This window comes from Lissotriton vulgaris, chromosome 9, assembly GCF_964263255.1.
Source record: "Lissotriton vulgaris chromosome 9, aLisVul1.2, whole genome shotgun sequence".
Classification (NCBI taxonomy): Eukaryota; Metazoa; Chordata; class Amphibia; order Caudata; family Salamandridae; genus Lissotriton; species Lissotriton vulgaris.
This window is the reverse complement of record NC_141697.1, coordinates 1,237,354,297-1,237,381,445: the sequence shown is the minus strand read 5'-3', so window position 1 is coordinate 1,237,381,445 and position 27,149 is coordinate 1,237,354,297. Positions and strand designations below refer to the sequence as shown.

Sequence of the window (27,149 nt, the reverse complement as noted above, 5' to 3'; positions counted from 1 at the left end):
ATTTTCTGGCACTCTAAAAACGCTAGGCGACATCTATATACATTTAAGTCTTTGAGGATAGGGATGATAAGTTTCTTTCGGAAGAGAGTATAAAATTTACAAAAGAATAATATGTGTATATCGGATTGTTGGGATACATCATCACATGGACAAAGACATAGATCCCTCGACCAACAATTCATCACGGGGAACGATAATGTCCTAAAAACAATATTAAATCTAAATTGGGTCAAAAGGAAGCGTTCATGATTGGACATATACAATGATAAATATGGCTGCAATTTCTCTCCGCATAAAATGTCCTGGTGGGCAGAAACAGTCTTTTTTCTCGCCTCCTCTATATATCTCTTTTCCCTGAGGTACGCCATACACAGATTTTTCAGGTCTCTTCTAGATATGTATTCCATTGATTGTGGGTCCTCAAAGTATTGGGGGCAACTTAATTTTTCAAGAAAGTTTCTGACGTAGCATATCCATTTAAAGTCATTGATGTTGTCCAATACTAAAATGTCCTTTAAAATAGCCCGGTTAACAACACATTCATCATTTGTCCAAACCCTATGCCAAAGTAGGATTGGCTGAATTTTAATAATGTCAGTAACATAAGGTGTTCCCAATTCAGCATGGCATATCATTGTTGCAGTACTTTCGGGCACGGACAGAATGTGACATAAAAACTTATTTTCCATGGTTTGAATTGAGCTAGTATTTGAGTAACCCCATAATCCTGCACCATAGGTGACTACAGATATACAAGTCGCATTATAAACAGTTAAAATCTCCTTTATGGGTTTATTCCCTAGTTTTTTCATAAAGCATTTTAGGGCCATAATAGTCTTAGAAAATAACAAAGATCTAGCATGGATTGCAGTAGTCCATGAGCCGCTTTCATGAAACAATATCCCCAGATATGGGAAGGTGGGGGTCCTTTCTAAGGGATTGGAGTTTATAAAAATTGGCTTCAGATGCTTGCTTGTTCTTGACCCACAGTACATAGGCAAAGTTTTAGAACAATTGATTTTCAGATCTAAACCAAGCATAAAACTATTAAAGGATGTGACCAAAGTTTGTAAAGCCATTGGGGTGCGTGCCATCAAGACAGCATCATCAGCGTACATCAGTGCAGGGACAGGCCTACCTCCCACCATAGGCATGTCCCTGCCCTCATGCACGAGGTGCTTCTCTATTCCATTTATATATAACAAAAATAAAAATGGGGCTAGGACGCACCCTTGGCGCACACCCCGACCAATCTCAAATTGTCTGCTGCATTCACCATTATTCCCATATCTGACACTTGCGGTGGCCCTGGAATATAAGTCTCTCAAAAAGCATATGATGGCATTGTCTACCCCCAATTCGGCCATAATTGACCATAATTTAGTGTGTGACACACAGTCAAAAGCTGATGATAAATCAACAAATGTGAGGTATAGACGTTGTTTTTTGACCTTTATATACTTCTGTTGCAAGGTGAAAAGATTCAAACCTTGCTCTATGGTCCCCAAACCCTTCTGGAACCCAAATTGAAAATCGCTTAACACCCCATCATCCTCAGCCCAGCTTTGCAATTTAGCTAAAATCACTCTCCCCAAACTTTTTATGGAGGAGTCCAATAAGGAAATTGGCCTATAGCAAGTACAACTTAGCCTATCCCCTTTTTTAAAAATTGGGACTATTACCGATGTGAACCAAGTAGGAATTGGACTATTTGCCAAAGCGGCATTGAAGAGCTGAACTAGCAGTGGCCCCCATAGTTCGATGTTAGCCTTATAGAGGTCAGCTGGTATGCCGTCTGGTCCAGCCGCCTTGCCCCCCTTAGTCGCCTTCAGGCTCGCAATAACTTCAGGAAGGGTTACAACCAGGGTTCTAGATGTATCTAAATTTAGCGACCCTGTGTCCTGGCCTATTTCAGGGGTTAGTTCCACAACCTTATAAAGGGAAGAAAAGTGAGCCACCCACTCACCTTCTGAAACGGCGATTTCCATGCGTGCTTTTTGTTCGTGTAGGAGGGGGGTGTTAATAACCCTCCAAAAAGCAGCCGGATCCTTTGATTGTGATGCCGCACATAAATTGTCCCAAGCTTCCCTTTTTATCGAGGCCTTCCTGTCCTTCAATGCTGCATTATAATCCCTCCTTGCAATTCTAATTAGGATTACATCCCGTGGTCTTTTATGAATTGCGTGTCTAAGCTTTGTTAAGGCTTTAGTGCACTCTCTATCAAACCATTTCCTTTTGGACTTTAGGGAATTTTTCCTGGCAACCCACAGTGCTTCCTTAATTGTGCTAGAGATGATATTAAAATGGGTTATTATTTCGCTGCTCTCTGCATATTCATCTAAACAGATTGAAAAACTACTCATGCATTTACTCAATATTTTAAGCAAAAAATCATCCGGAACCACTCTACTCCATTTAAGGTTATAACCATTTTGGGTGCCCAACTACACGTCCTCAACCATTTGGTTGGGACATTCTCTAGTATCGGTTACAACAAATAAATTCTCCATTTTTAATACCTGTGGCAGGTGGTCACTCAGTGGTAAGTCAATGATTTTCGCACTAATCATTCTACTCGCAGAGCTTTGTGTACATAAACTAAAATCAATAATAGATGAGGCCCCCGCCCAACAAAGGTTGGAGCAAATGTCGTTGGATGATGTGCTAATTCATTTGAAAACCCAAAATTAAAATTAAAAATCATCTTGTTTAATGAGTCACCTACTAGGGTATGTTCAAAATGTGTCAGGTTGACATCTTGTTCCAGCATTAAACCTCAGATACCCTTTTGGCCCTTTTTGCAAAGAGTGCAATTAAAATCACCCCCCCATAATAACATAACTTCGCCCCTTTTACTCGTATCAAGTTCGTATTGCATATCTGAAGTTAGTGTAGCAAGTACGTCCTTAATCATGCTACCTGAACAGTTATTATAAAAATTAAAGAGAACCATCTTTGGACCCTTCCTTGTGTCTATCACTATTTTTTGATAGTAACTGGATCCAGGGGAAAAGGAAATTGTATCATAAACTAGAAGATTGGATATGTATACAGTCAACCCTCCCTTAGGTCTTCCATGTACTCCACCCACCGCGGGGGTAAAGTAAGTTTTATAGCCATTAAGATGTATCGGCGTGGTGGCCCAAGTTTCTTGAAGGGCTAAAATTCCCACGTCGGTAATGGCCTCGTCCCAGGTTGGATTGGTAATCTTCTGTTTTAACCCTGCCACGTTCCAAAAGACCACCTTGCAATAATCTTTTGCTGCGGGTAGAATGTCTAGAATGTCATCTAGTTGTCCGACCTCGCTCCCTTGTATGATCTCATCCCCCACTTGAGTTTCTGTGGTTTCCTCAGACCCCAAACAACTTGTAAGACCCAAGTCCACAGGTTTATTAGACAACCGGGCATCTTCCTTGATCTTGGGGAGTCAATCCACCGCTTCCAAACAATCAAACCGGTTGTAACATGGAAAAATCGGAGGAAATTGCAGATTGCCTGCCCATCCTGGGTCATAACCTTGTGGGCGAAAGTAAGGAGGCCTCCCTTTGTATTTCACAATGTTCCAGCCATCATCATGCCTCCCATTCCACTGTGTATTATGGTAGTTATTATCAAAAGCCTGCCCATTATTACCACCATGATGTCGATTATCCCTGGTCCAACTCCACCTATTATCCGGGTGTTCACCCTCAGGGTAGAAATAGGATAATGCCCTAGCCACAATGGACAGACCATAATTTCTTGGAGGCCTCGTTGTGATGAATTCAGCAGTGCGTGGGTTCTCAAATGTTATCACCACGCAATCACCGTGTGCCCTTTTTTTATTGTACCCCACCCAAGGAGCCCTTTCAACCATCAGAATGTTACTTTTGAAGGCTGGGGGAGAGGGTAGTTATCATTAAGCCAATGTATTGTTTTATTTACAAGTCCCCCGTTATTTTCATTTGATTTGGTATCTGGTTGAGGGACTCCCGTAAGGACCACAACGTATGGTGAGGCTTCTGGAGGTAGATGTATGTTTCTGCGCGACTCCCTCTTTTCTGCGTTATCTTTGTCCTGTTGTAATTTGGGAGTTTGTATGAGTGGCGCTACTTTGTCGGTTGTGGTTGGGTTTTTAGATGTTGGTATGGGTTTTGGAGGTAGATTAGTGGTGGGTTTTGGAGGTAGATTAGTGGTGGGGTTTGGAGGTGGATTAGTGGTGGGGTTTGGAGGTGGATTAGTGGTAGCGATGCTTTTAGCAGCTATGGATGGTCTATTCGTAATCGGTTTTTTTTGTGGAACTTTATTGTTCAAATTAAAGCTAGGGGCACTAATATCTTTGTGGATGTTATTCAGTATTGTTTCCAGACATCGTAGCCTAACCTCAATTGGTTCTAAGAGGATTTTTAACATTTCAAAAATGTTATTATTAACCATGACTAGGCTATTACTGTCCTCACTCCCTCTGGCTTGATTATCAACTACCCCACTTAGTTCCAAAATCCCCTCCAAACTACTATCCAAGACAGTTTCATCTGGCAGACTTAGTGTTATGGCCACACTTGCCTGGGGCCCACCCGTGATGTCCTCGATATGAGTCTGGGCATCTAAGTTGGTGCTCATGTTCAGAGGAACCGGATCCAACAGAGTTGGGTCGTGGTTTTTACCAGTCTGGGCTTTTTTCCCTTTTCGAGTAGTTGTTTTAGTGGGCTTTTGTTTATTGCTCTTTTGTTTAGGGATAGCCCCCTCTTTCCTGCCCCTTTCAATTAAGGTACTAACTGTAGTTTCATTCTCGTTTACAGCCGTGCCATTTACCACCAATAGGGAGAGATTAGGGGTTGCCTCCAGGCCTTCCTGGGAGGCTGGTATGTCACATCCCCCGTCCTTGTGTACCATTACAAGTGTGTTTGGAGCAGATGGACCATTAGGAGTGCAAGCTTGTGCAATATAGCCCAAAGAGGAACGCTTTGCCATGGCTAAATCTTGGGACACCCTTCTGTCCATCAGTATGATCCCTTCATCAATGAGGGCATGTGTACGCACAATAAAATCGTCTAAGGTACCAGTCAATTTCTTTACCCCAGCAGCTGCCATGCTTCTGGTCTCTGGGTGGTTCATGGCAAGGCCAATAAATATCCCACTGTAAAGCAGGAGGAGGTTACGGCCAGTTACCGGTACCAATCTCAGTACATCAAGGTCTTACGGGATCACAACGGTGTGTTACGGCAAGGATTTAGCCAACTTACAGTTATGAAGTCTCGGTGTCCTTTGGCTACTCGCAGTCGAGCAGAGTGTCTGGCACAGGCCAGGCTCCTCGGGCCTCTGAGGGTCTCAGAGGGTCCGCCCTTAGTCCGGGCTTTGTCCCGGGTGATGTCCCGCACACGCGTCCCGCTAACGCGTAATTAGTCCGGAGCTTATGCTGACTGGAAATAGAGGGGGCGGAGGCACGGGAAGAGGCGGCAGGTGTGCTCGATGTCACACGCACAGCCTGCTGGGCCTCGCAGTCCCGTCCTCCTGCGCAGCAGCTCTCCCACACAGATGATAATGCCCAACGGGGCTCCAGGCGCTGATTACAATGCCCTACGGGGCTCCTTGCAGCTACAGGCAAACGGGTCAAGGTCTCCTCTACGAGCGGCACCCCTCAACACTCATGACAGAGTCTCTGCACTCATGACGGAGTCTCTGTACTTGGGCGGAGTCTCTGTACTTGTGGTGGAGTCTCTGCACACATGGTGGAGTCTCTGTACTTGTGGCGGAGTTTCCCACTCGTGTTGGAATCTCTGCGCTTGTGGTGGAGTTTCCCACTCGTAGCGGAGTCTCCCACTCATGGCAGAGTCTTTGCACTCGTGGCAGAGTCTCAGCACTCATGGCAGAGTCTCAGCACTCGTGGTGGAGTCTCTTTACCCGTGGTGTAGTCTCTGCACTTGTGGTGGAGTCTCTGAACTCATGGCGGAGTCTCTGCACTCGTGGTGGTGTCTCTGCACTCGTGACAGAGTCTTTCCAATTGTGGCAGCATCTCTGGAAATTCTGTACTCATGGTGGAGTCTCTAAATTTGCGGGGGACTACATTTGTGGCAGAGTCTCTGCACTTATGGCAGTCTCTGCAGTCATGGTGGAGTTTCTGCACTCGTGGTGGAGTTTCTGCACTTGTGGTGGAGTCTCTGCACACATGGTGGAGTCTCTGCACTCGAGGGGGTGTTTCCCACTTGTGTTGGAATCTCTGCACTTGTGGTGGAGTCTTTGCACTCATGGCAGAGTCTCAGGACTCGTGGTGGTGTCTCTGCACTCGTGACTGAGTCTCTGTACTCATGGTGGAGTCTCTTTGCTCCTGGTGGATTCTCTGCACTCGTGGCGGAGTCTCTGCACTCGTGGTGGAGTCTCTGCTTTCGTTTTGGAGTCTCTGCCTTCGTGTTGGAGTCTCTGCACTTGTGGTGAAGTCTATACAGTCGAGGCGGAGTCTCTGCACTTGTGGCTGAGTCCCTGCACTTGTGGCGAGTCTCTGCACTGGTAGCGGAGTCTCCCACTCGTGGCAGAGTCTCTGCACCCGGGGCAGCATCTCCGCACTGCAGTTCAGTGCGGAGATGCCGCCCGAATGAGGAGATTCCGCACTCGTAACTTATCTGCACGTAAATACCTTCTTGCATCAGGCCCTGGTGTATATGTCTGGAGTGTAAGGCCGTTCATGCCATATGGCACCTGCCTGCAGGTGTTCACCTGGAACACAGGTGCTAGAGTAACCATGCTCTACTGTACCTGCCCGCGTGTAGTGCATCCAGCTAAGAATCACCTCCGGCGCCCTGTACCATCTCGTCACCACGTATCCGGTCATCTCGTTCTCGGCATGTCGGGCCAAACCAAAATCTAAAATCTGCAGGGAGGGAAGCACAATAAGTGAGACCTACTTCTGTCTGAATTCAAAGAAACATACAATATATATTAGCCTGAGCACCTCACTTTAGGAAGAAAGTAAGATAAAAACTATACTAAAATGAAGATACTAAATACAACCTAGTAACAGAAACATCAGATTCTTGATAAAAACTGGATTTCACACCGGGGAGCAACAATGCAACATTTCAGTTTAACAAAGGGAAGGAGCCAGCCGTCCTCAGATGCCCTGTGTTGTGTTACATAGTGTATGTTGTGTCTGTCATTCCTCCATACCTCACAGTATGCACATTGTGTAAGTTATCCTGTGAGTGATAGGACCATCCTGGGCAGTGGTCGAGACCCGCTTCCCACCGGCCTACATCAGTGGTTACTGCCCACAGTCAAAAGTGCTCTGGGTGAGTCCTCACCATGACATGTTACTGAATGTTGCTGCGTGATGACATCATCCGCACTTGTTGTGGAGACACATGTTGTATACAGAACAACACTATTCCACCCTCCTTCTCTCAGAGCACTGCATGTATTCCTGCTGGACTGGGCTTCAAATGTAAAGCGTGTTCCCGCCTGCGGTGTATTACAACTGTGCTGTGGGTCCTGGGTGAAGGCGGGAGCTGGTTTCCAGGAGATCGCTTGTATGTATGTGGTATGCTTGTGTAATTGTATGGTGTGGTGCTCACCTAGTGCAGCGGCACCATTGACATGTGTCAGTTCCCTCAACATGTACCTCCACATAGGAGAAAGATGGCGAGGAGGAGGATAGCAGCCCGGGGACACCGCAGTGCAGGTAAGTGTGTTTATTATTTCATTTTAAATTAGTGTGTAAGTATTTTTAATTAGGGAGTGTGGAGGCGGGGAGCCTATTGTGGCGGGGGGAGGGCTGACTAACTTCGCTCTGCTACGGAGTCAGAGTTTTTTCCTACACTCCGCGATCCCAATGGAGCGCGGAGTGGGCAAATCTCCGCACACTCTGCTGGCGAAGTGGAGTTCCCGCCCGCCCTTAATCATAACCTCCAGTAGGTGCTAGCGTTCTTTTTTTGTTTGTAAGTATTTTACTTACCTGTTTGTAGTGGGGTTATTCAAAGTAAAGGGCTGATGGATAATAAAGTTCTGAAGCATTATTTACTATGTTACAGGGACTCCGCTTTATGACCATCTGCACCTCTGTTGTAAATAAAACAGCGATAGTATTAAGCATTAGCTGAAGACATGCTATTGTGTCTTTCTGCTAGTTTTCCCGCCTGTACTTTAAATACGGCCAGACTCCATTTTGTTTTCTGGCCTCCATCTTGTGTGCCATACATTGCCATGTGCTCGACACAAGGCGAGTCCTACCTCACTGCTAGTCACCCCTGAAGTTTGCCCAGCAACAAGCTATAAATAGTTCCTTGTGCATCTAGCGCATGCTCAGTAGGAGTCACATCTGTCTCTGATTAGCGTAGATTGGAATGTGTATTTCGGCGGGCCTCAAGAACCATTAACTCCACCCATGTATCGATCATGTTTGAGAAATGTCCATATATGGTTGTAAATCATGTTTTGAGCTGTAACCGCCTACTTATGAGCCCCTTCTTTGTGTATAAAAGGGGACCGCATGTCTGAGTTCTTTGTTCTACCTTGTACAATACTGTAGAGTGTTGTGTGGGCTGTAGTACCACCTTTAAAGGTTTATTAAACTATGTCTTTGTATTTCCAGTTTCCGTGCCAATTTCTTGTGTAGTCTGAGGACTCTATGCACAGAAGGGCGAACCCCTTGCATTCGCAGGCCTTGCTGAGGCCTGTACTCATCACTTCCGGGAGTCAGCATCGACTGCTCTGCCTCACCACCCTGCCAGTCAGAGACATCTTCATGCATAGACAAAGTGGGCGCTGGCCTAGTGCCCCAGCCTTTTAGGGGGGCCCTGATAGAGTCAGCTTTGTTCTGCAGAGTCTTGCCCTGACAACCTTGAATAATTCTTAAACAAGTTAATTCAAATACCGTTTTCCTTTAATTTATTTTTAATGTGGGGGTTGTGCCAGATTCTATTATAGGCATTTTTGCAGAGAAATGTTATGTTTATGTTTCATGCAACATGCATAAAAAGTTTCATACAGATCAAAACAGGACCTGACATATGAGAAATGGGAGGGGTCACAGAGGGTATTTTCAGTAATATTAGTGAGCTGCTGCTGCTGTGTGACATTGTTGAAAACACAGGTCACTATTTCTGAACATGAGATGTAAACACATTTAGAATTTGGACGAGTGTGCACGTGCCCTGCCAGTGACCTGGGCTAAGAGGGCGTGAAACAGATGAAACTGGATCAGAAATTCAAAGCTGTTCTGAACAGTGATCGAAGTGCATAAAGGAAAGTCTGTGAACTGTGAACCTGAGTATGAGGTTGGGCCAGCGAGTGTGGGGGCAGGGTCAGCGAGTGTGGGGGCTGGGGCAGTGAGTGTGGAACTGGGGTCAGCGAGTGTGGAACTGGGGGTCAGCGAGTGTGGGGACTGGGGTCAGCGAGTGTGGGGACTGGGGTCAGCGAGTGTGGGGGCAAGGTCAGCAAGTGTGGGGGCAGGGGCAGGGGCAGCGAGTGTAGGACTGGGGTCAGCGAGTGTGGGGGCAGGGTCAGCGAGTGTGGGACTGGGGTCAGCAAGTGTGGGGGCAGGGTCAGCGAGTGTGGGGGCAGGGTCAGCGAGTGTGGGGGCAGGGTCAGCAAGTGTGGGACTGGGGTCAGCGAGTGTGGGGACAGAGTCAGCGAGTGTGGGGGCAAGGTCAGCGAGTGTGGGGGCATGGGCAGCGAGTGTAGGACTGGGGTCAGCGAGTGTGGGGGCAGGGTCAGTGAGTGTGGGACTGGGGTCAGCGAGTGTGGGGGCAGGGTCAGCGAGTGTGGGGGCAGGGTCAGCGAGTGTGGGACTGGGGGCAGCGAGTGTGGGGGCAGGGTCAGCGAGTGTGGGGGCAGAGTCAGCGAGTGTGGGGGCAGGGTCAGCGAGTGTGGGACTGGGGTCAGCGGGACTGTGGGGATGGGGTTAGTGATTGTAGGGGCAGGTTTAGAGTAGTGGCTAAAAAGAACAACATATTCTGTTACTATTTAGTTGGCCTGCCATCTACCGGCACCTGCATATTAAATATAATGTACACACTGTATGAAAAATAAAAGTATCTTAAATGTATCTGTGGGAAATTAATCTTTCTGGTACGAAAGCTCTGCTAGTTTATGCTGTCACTTCAGATGTGGGTGTAACCAGGTCACTGACTTGAATCCTGGCCGGTGCAGTGGGGAAACAGTATCATGTACTTGTAGTGCTAAGAGGCCCAACCCTGTGACAGGAAGCTTTGTTAATATGTAAGTTATTAGTTTAAAATATGCATTAAACACAAATCGAAGAAAGATTGTACACAGTATAAATAGGTAGCCAGCCAAAGGGCTGTGCTTAATTGTTTACAGTACTTTCAAAATAAATGTGTCCTGTGAACCCGCAACAACTTAACTGTTCAAGGGCGGGTATTTTTAATAAAATGAATGGGAGCCGTGCTCAGCAAATGAATACAGCTTGGGAAGGGAACGTCGTTCCGCCGTCCCTCGTCCACTTCGACCTCTGGATTCTTCTAACCTTTGACTGCCCCAGGACCTAAAGAAAAGCCCTCACCGTCGCATATAACGCGCTTCGGGCTCCTTAATGGTCGGGAGCCATTCTGCATTTAGTAGTTAAGACTCAGCCCCTGACACACTTTTGAAGTGACGTCAGCTCTACGTTCATCATCAGTAAAAAGCCCGTCTTTGCAGAAGTGGCTCCAGCTGCAGAGATGCGTGCTAGTCTCCCAATCGCCACTAGGTGGCAATGTTTGTCTTCCCTGAAAAACGTAATTCCCTCTGCACAGCCCAACCACGTGCGCCCCTCAGCACAACCGCGTCTTCCGGCGGATCGATTTTACGATCTTTTATAGATTAGCCCTCAGCACTCATGTATTAAATGGTGGTAACAGTCATGAACTGCGAGTCTGTCATGGTAATTCAGGAATGCATTACTGGCGGCCAGCTTATTAATACATGTTCCCCACCCCCGCACTGTACAGGGGCAGATTTACAAGCTGCTTGTGCCACTTTTGCGTCACTTTTCCCATTTTAAAAATGACGCAAAAATAAAATGATGCAAAACTGGTGCAAGGGCCTTGTAAATAAGCCCCCCAGGGACATAATATAAAGTCCAATTTCACCGCTTTAGCGGCCGTTTTCAGCCAGAAAGCAGCAATTTAAATATTGCTCTATTATCAAGGACACGCTAACGCATGTTTCCTTGAGTTAGCAGCCGTCTTTTCTCCACTTTGCATGTCAGAGATTATTATTGCTAATGACATGCAAAGTGGGCGTTCCTCACAGAACAACATGGGTACACATCGCTAAAACTGCATCGCTATATTTACAAGGATGCCCCAGACCCGCGAATCAATGATCAAAGTGGCGCTATGGCCCCTTTATAGCGAAATTTTAACTCCTGCTATTGGTCCGACTTAGCCATCTGTCACATGGGCAGTGGATCTAAGTCGACACCTGCCTATTATCAAGGTGTACATTACGCTGCTTTTCTCACGCTAACGCATGTTATCACCCTCTATCGATGGATTTCACAAAGTCTGTTTGAAAAGCGTTAATGATACATCGCTAACCCAGCGCTGAAATCCAGCGATAGACGGCGAAAATGAAAATCGCGCTATGCGAGATTTGCGATAGTTATCGCATGTGCTTGATAATATGCCCCCTAGTGTCTACAGCCCCGTGGTGTTCAGAGTTACATGTCAGAGCCTCTTCTCTGACGATCTGGCCTCCAGCAGGGCCTCCTCTGCCCCAGCCTGGCACAGAGCCAGCAGAGAGGCCCACGTGCAGGGCAGGCCTCCGGTTACTGGGCACTGCAGGTTCGCTTGTCTCTGCCCCATTCTGCATTCTGCCCTCTTCGTACAGTCACTCACCCCCTTGTTTCATATTCGCATTCTTGCACCTTCCGTTCCCACGGACCTCCTGTCCTATTATTGTGATAAGGAACTCGTGCACAGCCTTGTAGTGCCCACCTCTCCTGCGCATGCCCCGGCTCGGTGACTCCCGCCAGCCAGCTGGGGTGCCGCACCCCTACCCTCCACAGACTGCTGAGCTGAGGGTGTCTCCCAGAGGGCTTTACTGATTCCTGACTGGAGCGTTGCACTAATCCACATTTGCATCAGGAGAACTCTAAGTTACAGGAGGCACAGCCGCAGGGCCGGCTTTAGGCATGTACAAGCTGTGCACCTGCACAGGGCCACCAAACCCCAGGGGCCACCACGCCAATATATATCCTTAATATATTAATACTCTGAGGATGGATACATATTTGCATGGTGGCCCCTGGCAGGGATTTGGCGGCCTCCGGCTCTGTTCCACTTCTAAACACCCTGGCCCCTCCCCTCTTTACTGCCAGGGCCCCCTACCTACGCTCCTTGCCCAGGGCCACCATGAGCCTAGAGCCGGCCCTGACAGCCGTGGAGGCGGACAAGTTGCTATTTTAGCTGAAGATGCTTTGGCGTTCAAATGGATTTATTATGAAGTGCTATAAAGTGCCATCGACCAAGAGAGCCCTCTGCAGGAGGAAGGAAGGGGTGCATCGGATGGTAGAATGGGCAGGAGCTTCATGGCTGCTTTTTGGTGGGTTCTCAGGTTGCGGCAGAGAACATTCTGGAGTCTCGAACCTTGTGCGCCCGGTGATCTGCCTCCATGTTTCATCCCCTTGGATGGTCTATGGTTGATCTGATGGGCAGACACAGAGCGAAGGCCTTAAGCTGGGGTACACCCAGGTGCCAGTTTCCGGGGGTAAGCGCGTCAGTTCCTCCTACATGCTTTGCACATGGCACGCAGGAACCTGCACTTAACCTTGGCACCCCTAGAAGCTAGACTGGGGGTGAATGGAAGCTTCTGAAGGCAGGATTGTTAGGGTACCCATTGCTAAGCTTGCAGCACAGTAAGGTTGCTTGGTTCTAAAGTCTGCGAAGTCAGACAAAAAAGATTTTGGGAAGTCCAAACTAGATGATATTGTATTAGTCAAGCTGTGCCCGACCGAAGGCTCTCTTCAACAGCACTTTGGTCAGCTTGAAAAAAGTGGCTGTATGTGGCTGGAAGTGACTGGAAGTGGCTGTATGTGGTTGCATGTGGCTGGAAGTGGCTGTATGTGGTTGCATGTGGCTGGAAGTGGCTGGAGGTGGCTGGATGTGGCTGGAAGTGGCTGTATGTGGCTGGAAGTGGCTAGATGTGGCTGGAAGTGGCTAGAAGTGGCTGGAAGTGGCTGGAAGTGGCAGGGTGTGGCTGGGAGTAGCAGGGTGTGGCTGGGAGTGGCTGGATGTGGCTGGAAGTGACTGGATGTGGCTGGAAGTGGCTGTGTGTGGCTGGAAGTGGCTGGATGTGGCTAGATGTGGCTGGAAGCGGCTGTAAGTTGCTGGATGTGGCTGGAAGTGGCTGGATGTGGCTGGAAGTGGCTGGATGTGGCTGGATGTGGCTGGAAGTGGCTGGATGTGGCTAGATGTAGCTGGATGTGGCTGGAAGTGGCTGGAAGTGGCTGGATGTGGCTGGATGTGGCTGGAAGTGGCTGGATGTGGCTGGATGTGGCTGGATGTGGCTGGGAGTGGCTGGAAGTGGCAGGGAGTGGCTGGAAGTGGCAGGGTGTGGCTGGGAGTAGCAGGGCGTGGCTGGGAGTGGCTGGATGTGGCTGGAAGTGACTGGATGTGGCTGAAAGTGGCTGTATGTGGCTGGATGTGGCTGGAAGTGACTGGATGTGGCTGAAAGTGGCTGTATGTGGCTGGATGTGACTGGATGTGGCTGGATGTGACTGGATGTGGCTGGAAGTGGCTGGATGTGGCTGGATGTGGCTGGATGGGGCTGGGAGTGGCTGGAAGTAGCTGGATGCTTGAAGCAGGGGCAGCTGAGAGTTCATACTCTATGCATCCGCCTGCACAGGCGTGGGTACCAGAGATCTTGGCATCAACAAGAATCCCTGGTTTCCTTGTTTTTTAAGAGCCACAAGGGGTCGCAAGGGTGTCCCAAATCCTGAGGGCCAGTCAAAGAAGAGGGTTCAGTGTTAGGTCTGGTCTTGGTGTTTCTGATCACGAGGGTCTCTTCTTCGCACCATCCATTCCCAGGACGCTCCTTCATCCAGTGCAGCCGGTGGTCCAGGGGACTGTTCTTGGATTCTCAGACACTTTCCAGTTAGACCTGCGAGTTGTAAGTCATCGGTTACAGCTGGACGTTCACGTGGTGGTGTTCAAGAGCCTGAGCCTGTGGAGCTTACGTCGATATGAACCAGAAGGCACGCGAAGGCTGAGCCTCTGTAGACGCCAAACGGGGCACGTGGGCGACACCAATGAGTCAATCACAACTGTTTTACAGACAAGAAAAGATTCGTCGTGTTGCTCTGCACGTCCAGATGTCCAAGCCCAGAGCTTGAACTTTGCAGTAGGATTATACGGGAAAAGGGTCTCTTTGGCGGTGGAAAGCTCCAACAGTGTGAGGGCAGATTTGTACTTCTGGTCCGGGAGGACAAGGAGCCGTTGCCTCAAACTAGCCAAGGAAGGGCGGGATCTGCTCTGATGGTGCGGGGAGGTCGTGGGAGCAATATACTCTCACCCTTCTCGTTTAGGCCTTGCCATGATTTTGATGTGGAAGAGGAGGTTAGTGGCCAGCCAATAGTTGGCCAGGTGTTTGCATCTGCAGCAGGTGTTTTGAGTAAAGGGTTGATGATGGTCTGTTTTCAATCGCTGGACCTGCACTGGAGTGAAGGGAGCATCCATCAAGTTCGTTCGGTCAGACCTGACGGGGATACTTCAATGTAAGCCGAGGTTGAGCACCAGACCTTGGAATATTGCATGTAGACAACTGTAAAATCCACTATCAATTTTCAGAGGTGGGGCTTGCTTTAGAGCATGGGTACTGACAAACACTTTCAGAGAGGCCACAAAGTTTGGTCTGTAGTGTGACCGAGGTCCAGCGACATGGATAGCAAGAGGGTGGCGGTTTGGCCGGGTGATTGTAGTAGAGGGAGCATGTAAATGTAGTGGCTGAAGTGCAGAAAGGTTAACAAGAAAAGCTGGGCTCAATCCCGGCTTCACAACTTCACCAAAATGTGTGATCCTAGATGATAGTTTTATTCCACTTTCCTTCCTTTTTCTTCATTATCACATATAAGAGGGCCTCGAAAAACATGACTTAAGGATGTGCACTGTATAAAACCCCAATCCTGTGTTTGATTTAACAAACTATAATGTTGTTCATGTATAATAGCTACCCTGGCCACACAGAGGGTGCACATAACAAGTGACCTGCTTCTTAGTTCACTATAGGCATTTTTGTCAAGGAGGGACGGCAGTCTCCGTCAACCTATTTCTCAGCGCCGCGCGCCCCTCTGCAAACTCCCCCTGCATTCCACGAGGCGCGCGCACTCCTAAAAACGAAACCTATGGTGGGGCGGGACTTCCGTCTTGTGCGCGAAGCCCGCGCCCACGGAGTGCCTGGCCCGAGGAGCAGTGGTTAGTAGTAATAAGCTTTATTCGATTTTTAAATTAAAAATCATGAAAGCATCAACAATACAGAAATACTAACAAAAAAAATACAAAAACCATAGACATTTCATTTCATGGACACAATAAAAAGCCATCATTCAACAATTATTGTGCAAAATTCAGTTACCATTAAAAAACTTTAGAGTTTGTCCTATGTAATGTGAGGGGAGCTCGGGTAAAAATCATATAGATCCCAAATGCGAATTGTGCCTTGTCTTTCACTTTCATTGGGGGTACAAACTCGTAAAAAGGGGGCAACATTGGTGTTTTTAAATTTAATAAGTACCAAATCTCCAGCAATGCATTTGGGCAGCGTCCCTAGCCATCCCACCCTCCTGACACTCAAGATACCCCCGTCTAGCCCCGGCGGCAACGGTCTATTCTTATTTAGCCAATAGGTGGCCTTATTTAACAAATCCTGCTGGGATTCGCGTGTTCCCTGGGTGAGGGCAGGGACCCCAGAGAGGACAGAGACATACGGGGCGGCCTCAGGGGGCAGGTTGATATGTGGCATTCTTGCCAGTGCGGATCTAGCCACTGTGTGGGTTTTTGGTGCGGGTTTGACAGATACTTTGGGGCCTATTTGAATAGGTGTGCGTAATGGCTGTATTTGAATGGGCCCATTGCCAGTTTTATACGTTTCGGGGGCGGTGGTAGGGTTAGGACAGACGCATGTGGCCATAATAGTATCTGGAAGCGGGAGCTTTCTTATTACTGACTCAATATTGGTCAGCCTTTCCCCTAAATCATTCATTTTAGTGACCAAGGGAGAGATAGTAGCAGCCAGCAATTGCTCAATTTTGGCCAATAAAGTCGTGTTGAGAGACAAAAGAGGGTCCTCTGGTATGTCCGCGGCCGGGTCCTCAATAAATGCTATTGGATTAGCAAGTGATGGTATACTTGTATTGTTCCCAAAGTTAGTTTCAATGTCATGCTTCCATCTATTGTAGGAACCCAGGGGCGCAGCATTTACTTGGCTATGAGCTTTGTCAGCGAGGCCATTAGCATTAAGACAAAAAGAGTCCACAGTTGGGGAGGTTATAAGATCAGGGGCGTACTTAGTACCGCACAGGGCGTTGAGATCCTCCCATATGGACATCGTGTTTGTAATAGTTTAAAGGAATGCCAGACACAACAACGAATAATATTTAGGCACGATACCTCCCTCTGTGATGGAACCAAGCAGGGTGGCCCGTCCCGGCCTCCACAGGCCTCGGAGGGCCACAGAGGGCCCGCCCTTTGCCCGGGCTTAGCCCCGCGCTTCGTCCCGCGTGCGTCCCGCGGGACATAAACAAGGAGTGTTTTATTAGGCAGGTAGGCGGGGCCGGCAGGGGAAGAGTACCAGCTGTTGATGGTCAAAGGGAATGCTGGTACTCGCAGTCCCCGGCCGCCGCACTCGCTGAATCCCCGGACACTGCAAGCAGGGGCAGACAGCAACAAACAGTCCCCAGGTGGACAGACAGCTCCTCCGGTCTACGGTCTCCCAAAAGGTCAGAGTCCCGACCCACCTTGAGCCGCGAGTCGCACCCGCGAAGCGGGGGCGGCAAGAGGTAATAGCAGGCAGGAGGCGGGAGGCGGGGCCGGCAGGGGAAGAGTACCAGCTATTGATGGTCAAAGGGAATGCTGGTACTCGCAGTCCCCGGCCGCCGCACTCGCCGAATCCCCGGACACTGCAAGCAGGGGCAGACAGCAACAAACAGTCCCCAGGTGGACAGACAGCTCCTCCGGTCTACGGTCTCCCAAAAGGTCAGAGTCCCGACCCACCTCGAGCTGCGAGCCGCGAGGAGCAGTGGTTACGCGGGGCTCCCATGCCTGAGGGAGAGCCCCGCGGAGGCTGCAGATGTCCGGAGTGGCGGTAAGTGGCCCTTACTTGTAGGGGGGGCGGCAGGGGGGGTGTCGGTGCGCTCGTGTGTGTATGTGTGTGCATGTGTGCGCATGTGTGTGTATGTGTGCGACGGCGGGGGGGGCTTGGTGCACTGGTGTGTGTGTGCATGTGTGTATGTGTGCGCTGGGGGGAGGTGTGTCTCTGTATGTATGTATGTGTGCGTGCGTGCGTGCATGCATGGGCGCTCGTGTGTGTGTGCGCATGCGTGTGTGTTGGAGCTTCCCAGGAGACAGGAGACGGTGGCACGCTCCGATCGCCATGCGCGTGGCCAGGTCCTGTCTCCTGGAAAGCTGCGTCGGTAACAATAGATCTCTGGCGAACCTTGCATCATGGTAGAAAAGTCCCAGAGTTTGAGGGGGGGGGTCATTGTGAGATTTTGTTTTTAGAAACACACTGCTGCTTAAGGAATTTGTTTCTGACAAACAAAAACATGTTGAAAGGTTGATGAACAGCTGTCAAACTTGACAGAAACTGCAAGAAAAGCTGTTGCCTTCAAAGTACAGAGATGACCACTGGGCAGGCGATTGTCCCTAAATTTGACAGATGGTCGTCCGACAGCCAGGGTGGTTGAGATACTGTCCTTCGCCACCCTGATGGACCGAATGTCCTCGGCCAATCCGCAAAGCGGCCCTTGGTTCTGTTTCAAAGTCCGCTGCACGAGCTGTAGAGGGCGGATTATATGGAACAGCCAATGAAATGACCGCTGTGCTATCCCCACCCCCAACAGATGGAAGAGTCAGTAAGTCCAGAAAGATTCTGGTGAACATTATCGGGGTAGCATGGGAGACGGTGATTCTTGGGGCTCTACCATGATGGGCCGAGCGCCTGTTTTGTTTGCAAGCAAGGTGTCTAAAGTTGAGGCATATCACTTAGGAATTCTGTCTGGAACAGAGGGAGGTAAGTGTCTGCTCACTGTTTCCGACTTGTTCTGTTTAAAGTTCATGCATTAACTTGGAGAAATTCTGAGTTGTTTATGTCTGAACTTCAGACACTTCGCACACAAAAAAACAGGCACTTGGCCATCATGATGCGGACCCCGGTGAGAAGGTAAGTCAAGAGGTGTGGCAGAAATAAAAGTCACTCTGCAGGTAAATCATTCAGACATGTTCTTGCAGGTAAGAACAAAGAAAACAATGTTATATCAGCAGATAAAGGAAAACAACTTAGACAGAATACACCCAATTCTCACACGTTCTTCCACCCTCTCGTCCCTGGCACATACCTTCAGCTCGCCGCTCTCGTTGACCCCCAGGTTACTGGGTTTTAGATCCTGTGAGAGGAAGAAAGTAAAAGTGGGGTCAGGAACACACCTGTTAGCGAAGTCAAACGAAGAATGAAAATGGCTGTAGGGAGTGGAAAGACGTAGGCACTGAGGGGCATATTATCAAGGGATTAATCTCCGCTTTTTTGGCTTTAACCCCTTCGATGCTGGTGACAAAGCCAGCTCGTCATGGGCGTTACCTGCGCTGCGTGCATGACGAGCTGGCTTTGTCACGTAACTCGGGTTTTTTAAATTTTCAGCGCGCAGCGGGAAAACCCGCTAGCGCGCATGCGGTTAAAAGCCAAGAAAGCGGAGATAAAATTATCTCCCTATCAGCAATAGGGTGCTAACACGCAAATTCGCATGTTAGCACCCTTTTTCTCTACGCTTTCCCTTGCATCTCTAATGAGATGCAAAGGGGGCGTTCCAGAGAAAAATAATAGGAGAAATGTTGTTAAGCGACATTTCTCCTATTATCAAGGATTTCGCTAACCCTGTTAGTGATAAAAAAAAGCAGCACTAACCGCGGTTAACACTGCTTTTTTTACACCTGGTATTTTCCTGACTTAGCCATGATATCCTATGGAACGTGGATAGCATGGCTACGTTTGTGAGCCCCTATCATCATGCTAACACCAAACTTCGAGAGATTATCATTGGTTTTCCAGCGATAATCTCTCAATTGGCAGTTAGCGTGAGGATTTTTATCACTTCTGAGATAAACCTTGCTAATAGCAAGTTATCTCTGCGATAATTTCCGGCGATGCTTAGCGTTAAAAAATGTGTTGCTAAGCATCGTTAGCGATAAATATCGCTAAACGTTGGTAATATGCCCCTGAGTTATTGGCGTGGCGGCTGGAACCACATATGAGCCCTTGTAACACAGCTGACCAGGGGTGTCCAGCTTTGGTCCACGAGGGAGGCTCCATTGCTCATTGTGGAGATCCACAGAAACTACAATCTAAATGGAACTCATTTACAGTCAGTGGGAGTCCTCAATATATGGCGTGAATCCGATCCTCCTGGAATAACTGTGGACACCGCTGCTGCAGACCCTACATAAACCCCAGCATTATGCCTACTCTCACACTAATATCACTCACCTGAGCCTGTCTGGGGCCTTTCTCTGTTCATTTGCGAGGTTTACCCTACCTCCCACCATCTCTTGGTGGAAGGTGCATTCATCTTTTATAACCACGTCCCTGATAAAGGTTCCCAAAAGAGGTTCTGCTTGGGGACCCATCTTGGTATTACGAGAAGCGCGCTGGGCCGGCCATCAATGGTTGAAGTGGGGGGAATCGGAGGGGCATGAAGTGCTCATACTTTTTAAAATTTTGATATACAGATCCCCTACTTTTTGTGAAAAGACAACAGTTGTGGGACGTTTAATTCCGAGAGTTGAAATGTTTCAGCTGAAGGGTAAGGCAGGGAGTCCCCTGTGCTCTGAAACCGAGAGAGGGGCAGACAGCTAAACGAGCCTTCCTGCCAGGGTGCTGCTAGCTGAAAGAAATGCAAATGTGCGCAACTGGTCAATCTGAAAATTTAAAGGATGTTTGAAACCTGGGATTGCCTTTAATTGATAGAATCACTTTAAAATTCCTTTATGATGATATGCATTTATTCGTTTTTTGAGAGATACTGCTTAGCAGCTAACAGCAATGCTACGAAGTGTGTGATTTTAAGAGACATTTAAAAAAAATGCACTAAGACCCGTCTGGGTTTTACTGAATCTATATTTTGGAAGTGAAGGATGTTTTTTTCTTACTTTTTTTGCGCATTTTGTAGCAGCCTTGCAGCGCAAGTTTAAAATAAGGACTTACATGTTCACAGTGCTTTCTGTCACAGACTGGGACGTTGGACAAGCCACTGTTCTCCACTGCACACACACGGTTTCAATTCCGTGACGCTCTGGAATAGGGCATTAAGTAACAGAGGCTTCAGAAGGTGCGATAGTGCATTTCCCGCTGAGTAACGGGGCTTGCATTTAATTTTCATTTACACTGTGTTGTTATATATGTAGTTACTTGAAGGTGACAGACCATAAAAAGTTCTTCGGGCAGGGCATGAGATCTGGTTCGCGTCGCTTCGTGGCGCTATGTCGAAGTGGCAAGGGGTGTGCCAGGTGTAACAGCCTCCAGGACTAGGCGCTATACTGGAAGCTTCAGCCCTCTGTCTTTCACCGCAGACAGAGCACACCATGCAGCCCCTGCCTTGCCCTTTCCACCAGCTCCAGGTCTGAGGCTCTGGGTTCAGTCCAGGACACAGACTTGGGTTGATAAAGGGCCGTTTCCAGGGGAGATTCTCACGCTGCTGAGCTGGGCTACAAAGCAGGTTGCACTCTTCTGTGGGGTACCAGGTGCATTTACATGTTTTGAAGTGTGTGCACGTTTTGCATCGGCTGGCTGGAATTATTTGCTAAATCCTTCTATATTTTTAAGTTACTTTTACTTTTTTGTTTGCTTTGTTTTCCTCATTTCTCTCTCTCTCTCTCTCTCTCAACCCCCCCCCCCCACCCCCTAGCCCAAGAGTGCTCCCGCCCCACTTTCAGAGCTGAGGGGGGTCTGCTGCTCTAAGAGGGGCCTCAGTTCGGCCTCTCTGAACTTACAAAGCCCTAAGCTCCCAGCCCCGTGGCTCTTGGCTTCAAGCAGCACACCCTGCATTGGCTGATCCCGCCGCGCCCTTCTGTAAACAGCTCCCTTTGTACTTGGCGCCATGTAAACACCGCGGCCCCATCTTAAGTGATGGCTACAGACCCATAATCTCAGGTCGAGCTGTTCTTTCAGCCCAGCTAGTGCTGGCAGGATGACACTTTGGCAGGCCTTCACACACTCATATGCTCATGCACTCACGCACACACGCACACACTATCACAGCCTTCACACACTCATATGCTCATGCCCTCACACACACACTATCGCAGCCGTCACACACTCATATGCTCATGCACTCACGCACACACTATCGCAGCCGTCACACACTCATATGCTCATGCACTCACGCACACACGCACACACTATCAAAGCCTTCACACACTCACATGCTTATGCTCAAACGCACACACTATCATAGCCTTCACACACTCACATACTTATGCTCAAATACACACACTATCATAGCCTTCACACACTCATATGCTCATGCACTCACGCACACACACACAAACTATCACAGGCTTCACACACTCACATGCTTATGCTCAAACGCACACACTATCATAGCCTTCACACACTCACATGCCTTTGCTCATACACACACACTATCATAGCCTTCACACACTCACATGCCTTTGCTCATACGCACACACTATCATAGCCTTCACACACTCACATGCTCATGCCCTCACACGCACACTATCATAACCTTCACACACTCACATGCTCAGGCCCTCACGCAAACAGACATACACTATCATAGCCTTCACACACTCACATGCTCAGGCACTCACGCACACACGCACAAACTATCACAGGCTTCACACACTCACATGCTTATGCTTAAACGCACACACTATCATAGCCTTCACACACTCATATGCTCATGCACTCACGCACACACGCACAAACTCTCACAGGCTTCACACACTCATATGCTTATGCTCAAACGCACACACTATCATAGCCTTCACACACTCACATGCCTTTGCTCATACGCACACACTATCATAGCCTTCACACACTCACATGCCTTTGCTCATACGCACACACTATCATAGCCTTCACACACTCACATGCTCATGCCCTCACACGCACACTATCATAACCTTAACACACTCACATGCTCAGGCACTCACGCACACACACACGCACATACACTATCAAAGCCTTCACATGTTCATGCCCTCATGCACACAAACACACACACACTATCATAGCCTTCACACACTCACATGCTCATGCCCCCACACACACACATATAGCCTTCACAGACTCACATGCTTATGCTCACACGCACACACTATCATAGCCTTCACACACTCACATGCTCATGCCCTCACATGCACACTATCATAGCCGTGACACACTCACATGCTCATGCCTTCACGCACATACACTATCATAGCCTTCACACACTCACATACTTATGCTCACACGCACACACTATCATAGCCTTCACACACTCACATGCTTATGCTTGCATGCACACCTGCATGCACACACTATCATAGCCTTCACACCCTCATGTGCATGCCCCCCCACACACACATATAGCCTTCACACACTCACATGCTCAGGCCCTCACGAGCACACGCACGCACACACACTATCATAGCCTCCACACACTCACATGCTTATGCTCACACGCACACACTATCACAGCCTTCACACACTCACATGCTCATGCCCTCACATGCACACTATCATAGCCGTGACACACTCACATGCTCATGCCTTCACACACATACACTATCATAGCTTTCACACACTCACATACTTATGCTCACACGCACACACTATCATAGCCTTCACACACTCACATGCTTATGCTTGCATGCACACCCGCATGCACACACTATCATAGCCTTCACACACTCACATGATCATGCCCTCACACACACAATCATAGCCTTCACACACTCACATGCTCATGCCCTCAAACACACACTATCATAACCTTCACACACTCACATGCTCATGCCCTCACACACACACTATCATAGCCTTCACACACTCACATGCTTATGCTCACACGCACACACTATCATAGCTTTCACACACTCACATGCTCATGCCCTCACACTCACACTATCATAGCCTTCACACACTCACATGCTCATGCCCTCACACACACACACACACTATCATAGCCTTCACACACTCACATGCTTACGCTCACATGCACACACTATCATAGCCTTCACACACTCACATGCTCATGCCCTCACACACACACACTATCATAGCCTTCACACACTCACATGCTCATGCCCTTACACGCACACTATCATAGCCTTCACACACTCACATGCTCATGCCCTCACACACACAATCATAGCTTTCACACACTCACATGCTCATGCCCTCACACGCACACTATCATAGCCTTCACACACTCACATGCTCATGCCCTCACACACACACACACACACTATCATAGCCTTCACACACTCACATGCTCATGCCCTCACACACACACTATCATAGCCTTCACACACTCACAAGCTCATGCCCTCACACGCACACTATCATAGCCTTCACACACTCACATGCTCATGACCTCACACACACACTATCATATCCTTTACACACTCACATGCTCATGCCCTCACACACATGCACTATCATAGCCTTCACACACTCACATGCCCTCACGCACATACACTATCATAGCCTTTACACACTCACATGCTTATGCTCACACGCACACACTATCATAGCCTTCACACCCTCTTGTGCATGCCCCCCACACACATACAGCCTTCGCACATTAACATGTTCATGCCCTCATGCACACACACACACACACACTATCATAGCCTTCACACACTAACATGCTCATGCCCTCACCCACACGCACTGTCATAGCCTTCACACACTCACATTCTCATGCCCTCAGGCACATACAGTATCACAGCCTTCACACACTCACATGCTCATGCCCTCACGCACACACTATCACAGCCTTCACAAACGCATGTGCTTGTGCCCTCATACATGCACACAGACACACACTATCATAACCTTCACACACACACACTCTCACAGCCTTAACATGCACACAAATGCTCAAGGCCTTCAAACAAACATACACACCCATGACCTTCACACACAAATGCTCCCGTCATTCATGCACGCACCCACACACATGCTCATGACCTTCCCACACACATGCCTTACTTGTGATTGCATGAACATACTCACCCTGTGCACTATCCCGGCAGAGTGGATGTACTGTCAACAAAAACAGAAAAAACAAGATTCAATTAGTTTACAACTGGCTTGGTGCTGGTACAGGGTTTGTGAACGCACATTTCAAGCTCACAATTCCTATTTTACCGCTGGAGGACAGATTCAGCTCAGACGCCATGAACTATGGAGAGCCCTGAAGTTTCCCAGGTCCGTAATCCAGTAACTCATTCAGTTCAGGTTTTTGCTTTTGCATCCTGGGACTTGTAGTCTGAAATCAGAAATAACCCAAGCACAGACTGTGAAACTTAAGAGCTATTTTTCTCATCATGAACAGAATCCCTCGGGATGCGAGCGGCTGCGAGGTGGAGCTCACTCATCCACCACAACAAGGCGTCCCTGTGGTACTCACCTGTTCCCTCAGGACTGAATGCCCCCTCTCTCTGGCACGGAGGACAGAGCTGCTAAACTTTCTAGGCCGGTGGAGTCATATAGGTTGGTCAGTCACTTAGAATTTGAGTGATTAGGAAACCGTGGTGGGTGTTCAGTAACTTAGATGGAGAACAGATTCTGACTGGCCAAACACCTAAGGAGGGATAAGAAGGCTGCCCGCATCCCTCCCCTGGTGACGCAGATGAGCTTTTATGACAAAATGCTGACATGACAATAACTAGAGTTAAAAAACAGGATGGTGTATTCATGCTAAAAGTTTGAAACTTTGCAGATTTGATGCAACCTTTCTTCTAAAAAATGAGTGCCATTGAATACAATATATAGACTATTACGATAAAGTTTGTCGTCACTGCATATTGTAGCTGTTTCTATTAACAGTAGATGTCGAGATATCTCAGAATCCGGGCATCCTGATGACACACAGCACAGCGGCGCAGTGTGTTACGCAGAGTCAAAGGTGAACAGAGTGAGTGCACTACAGTGTACAATGTGCATGTCCCTTCCACATCCTGATGAAGTCTTAGTGAAAAGGACTGGCCACCAGAGCTGAAACATTATCGATGCTAACACGATGGTGGATTTATAATTCTGGCTAGACGCTGATTATTGTAGATTTTGCCCCCAATCGTTTCCTCTCAATTTACCATAATTCAATACATTAGGCACCTTCATTGGCTCCCGGTCAGCCCTCGTATCACCTTCAAGGCACTCTGCCTCGCCCACAGCGCCTTGTTCGCGAAAGCCTCATCTTATTTTAAGAAAAACTTGTAATGTCATATACCTGGCAGACCCCAGCGCAGCTAGATTCATAAAGGTTGCAAATTTCAAAGGTACCTTTTGGGGTGGAAGAGGTTTGTTCATATCTACAGCTTTACAATAGAACCGTCTTCGTTTTGCATTGAAAACAGCATCATCAGTTTTGGTTTTCAGGAAACAGCTTAAAACTTGGCTTCGTAACCAATGTCCTTACAGTTGTTCAAATTTAGGACTTTCATGGTTCATCCCTGTTTTGCACAGCGCCAAAACACTGCCAGGCATGTTCCCTTTAGAAGACACTTCGGGCCTCATTTTTGAAAAGTCATGCATCGCTGCGTGAAAACAGCGATGCGTCACTTTTCATTGCAACATGTTGGATGCGTCATATTTACAGTATGACGCATCATGTCGCAAGGAGTTACAGATACGTCAGTATCTCTAACGTATCTGTAGGTACAAAAGTGACGCATTGCTGGAGTGTGTCACAAAAGTGACGCAACTTCAGCAATGGATCATTTAGCATGGGTAAGTCCCATTTCAATGTCATGCGTCAGTCTTACGCCTGCTGTGAGGCAGGCGTAATATATTGACGCATTTGCTTCCTAGAAATTGCGCAGTGAAATCTTATAGATTTCACGGCGTCACTTCTACAAGCTTACTTGCGTCAGAATGCCCACCCTGCATACATTATTCCTGGCGCAGGTAGAATGTGGCGCAGGGGTTTACATAGTGATTCGTCTACCTAGGTGCGTCACTTTGTAAATATGACGCAGCATGGTGCATCTTTTACGCCACTGGTGCGTCACAAAAAGTGACGCACCAGCGGCGCAAAAGTGATGCATGGCCTCATAAATAAGGCCCTTCATGCATTCATAGAATAAATCTAGAGAGAGCTCGGTGGAAACTCTGAAAATCCGGCATGGATCTGTCCCTTAAGGACCCACACGGGGTCCTCCTGTTCCAGACACATTCCGACAGTTTCCCTCAGTCTCGTTTCCCGCGATGTTTTCGGGCTTGGGAATGTGCGGCACTAACAGGTGTCTGTCAGCCGTGGTCAGTTAATGTCTATGAATGTGTGTCCGTCCTGTTGTGCCTTTCTCAGCGCCTAGAGGTGACTTACACTGCAGAGGGTGTGTTAATGATTAGATCAGGGCGCGGCAGACAGTCCTGGGACCGATCACTTTCCTTTTCAGGCACCAGGAAGCGGCTGACTCTGCTCACTGAACCCGGCGCACAACATCCTGCGCAAAGACGCGCCCTCTGGGGACAATATATTGTTTTTATCACCTCAGCAGCACAGCCACGTGATAGGAAGGAGGCGCGCGACAGCCTTCAGGCTCGGTTTTATTGCTGCCAGATATAAAAGTTGTTTATATAAACAGCGAGGTTATAGCTTATAGGTACATCTAGCTTGCCTTCTGAGCAGAAGGGGGCGTTCTTAGGGGTACGGGGGACTGTCCGCGCCCCCAAACAGCGGGGGGTGTCTGTAGGTCGGCTGTAATTCATCACTTCTGTCCTTGGAAGCCATATTT

At 48.4% G+C, this 27,149-nt stretch overlaps 1 protein-coding gene across 1 annotated transcript in view; it reads right to left on the bottom strand.

Moving 5' to 3' along the window:
* The window catches only part of LOC147693152 (mitogen-activated protein kinase 14A-like), a 127,782-nt gene that overhangs the window by 25,152 nt on the left and 75,481 nt on the right, over positions 1–27,149 (bottom strand). The window contains exons 5-7 of the mRNA XM_086939396.1: positions 24,424–24,453; positions 18,527–18,574; positions 6,733–6,847 (exon numbers count right to left, since the gene is read on the bottom strand). Of these exons, the coding sequence (XP_086795522.1) occupies positions 6,733–6,847; positions 18,527–18,574; positions 24,424–24,453 (193 nt within the window). The remainder of the gene's footprint in view (positions 1–6,732; positions 6,848–18,526; positions 18,575–24,423; positions 24,454–27,149) is intronic.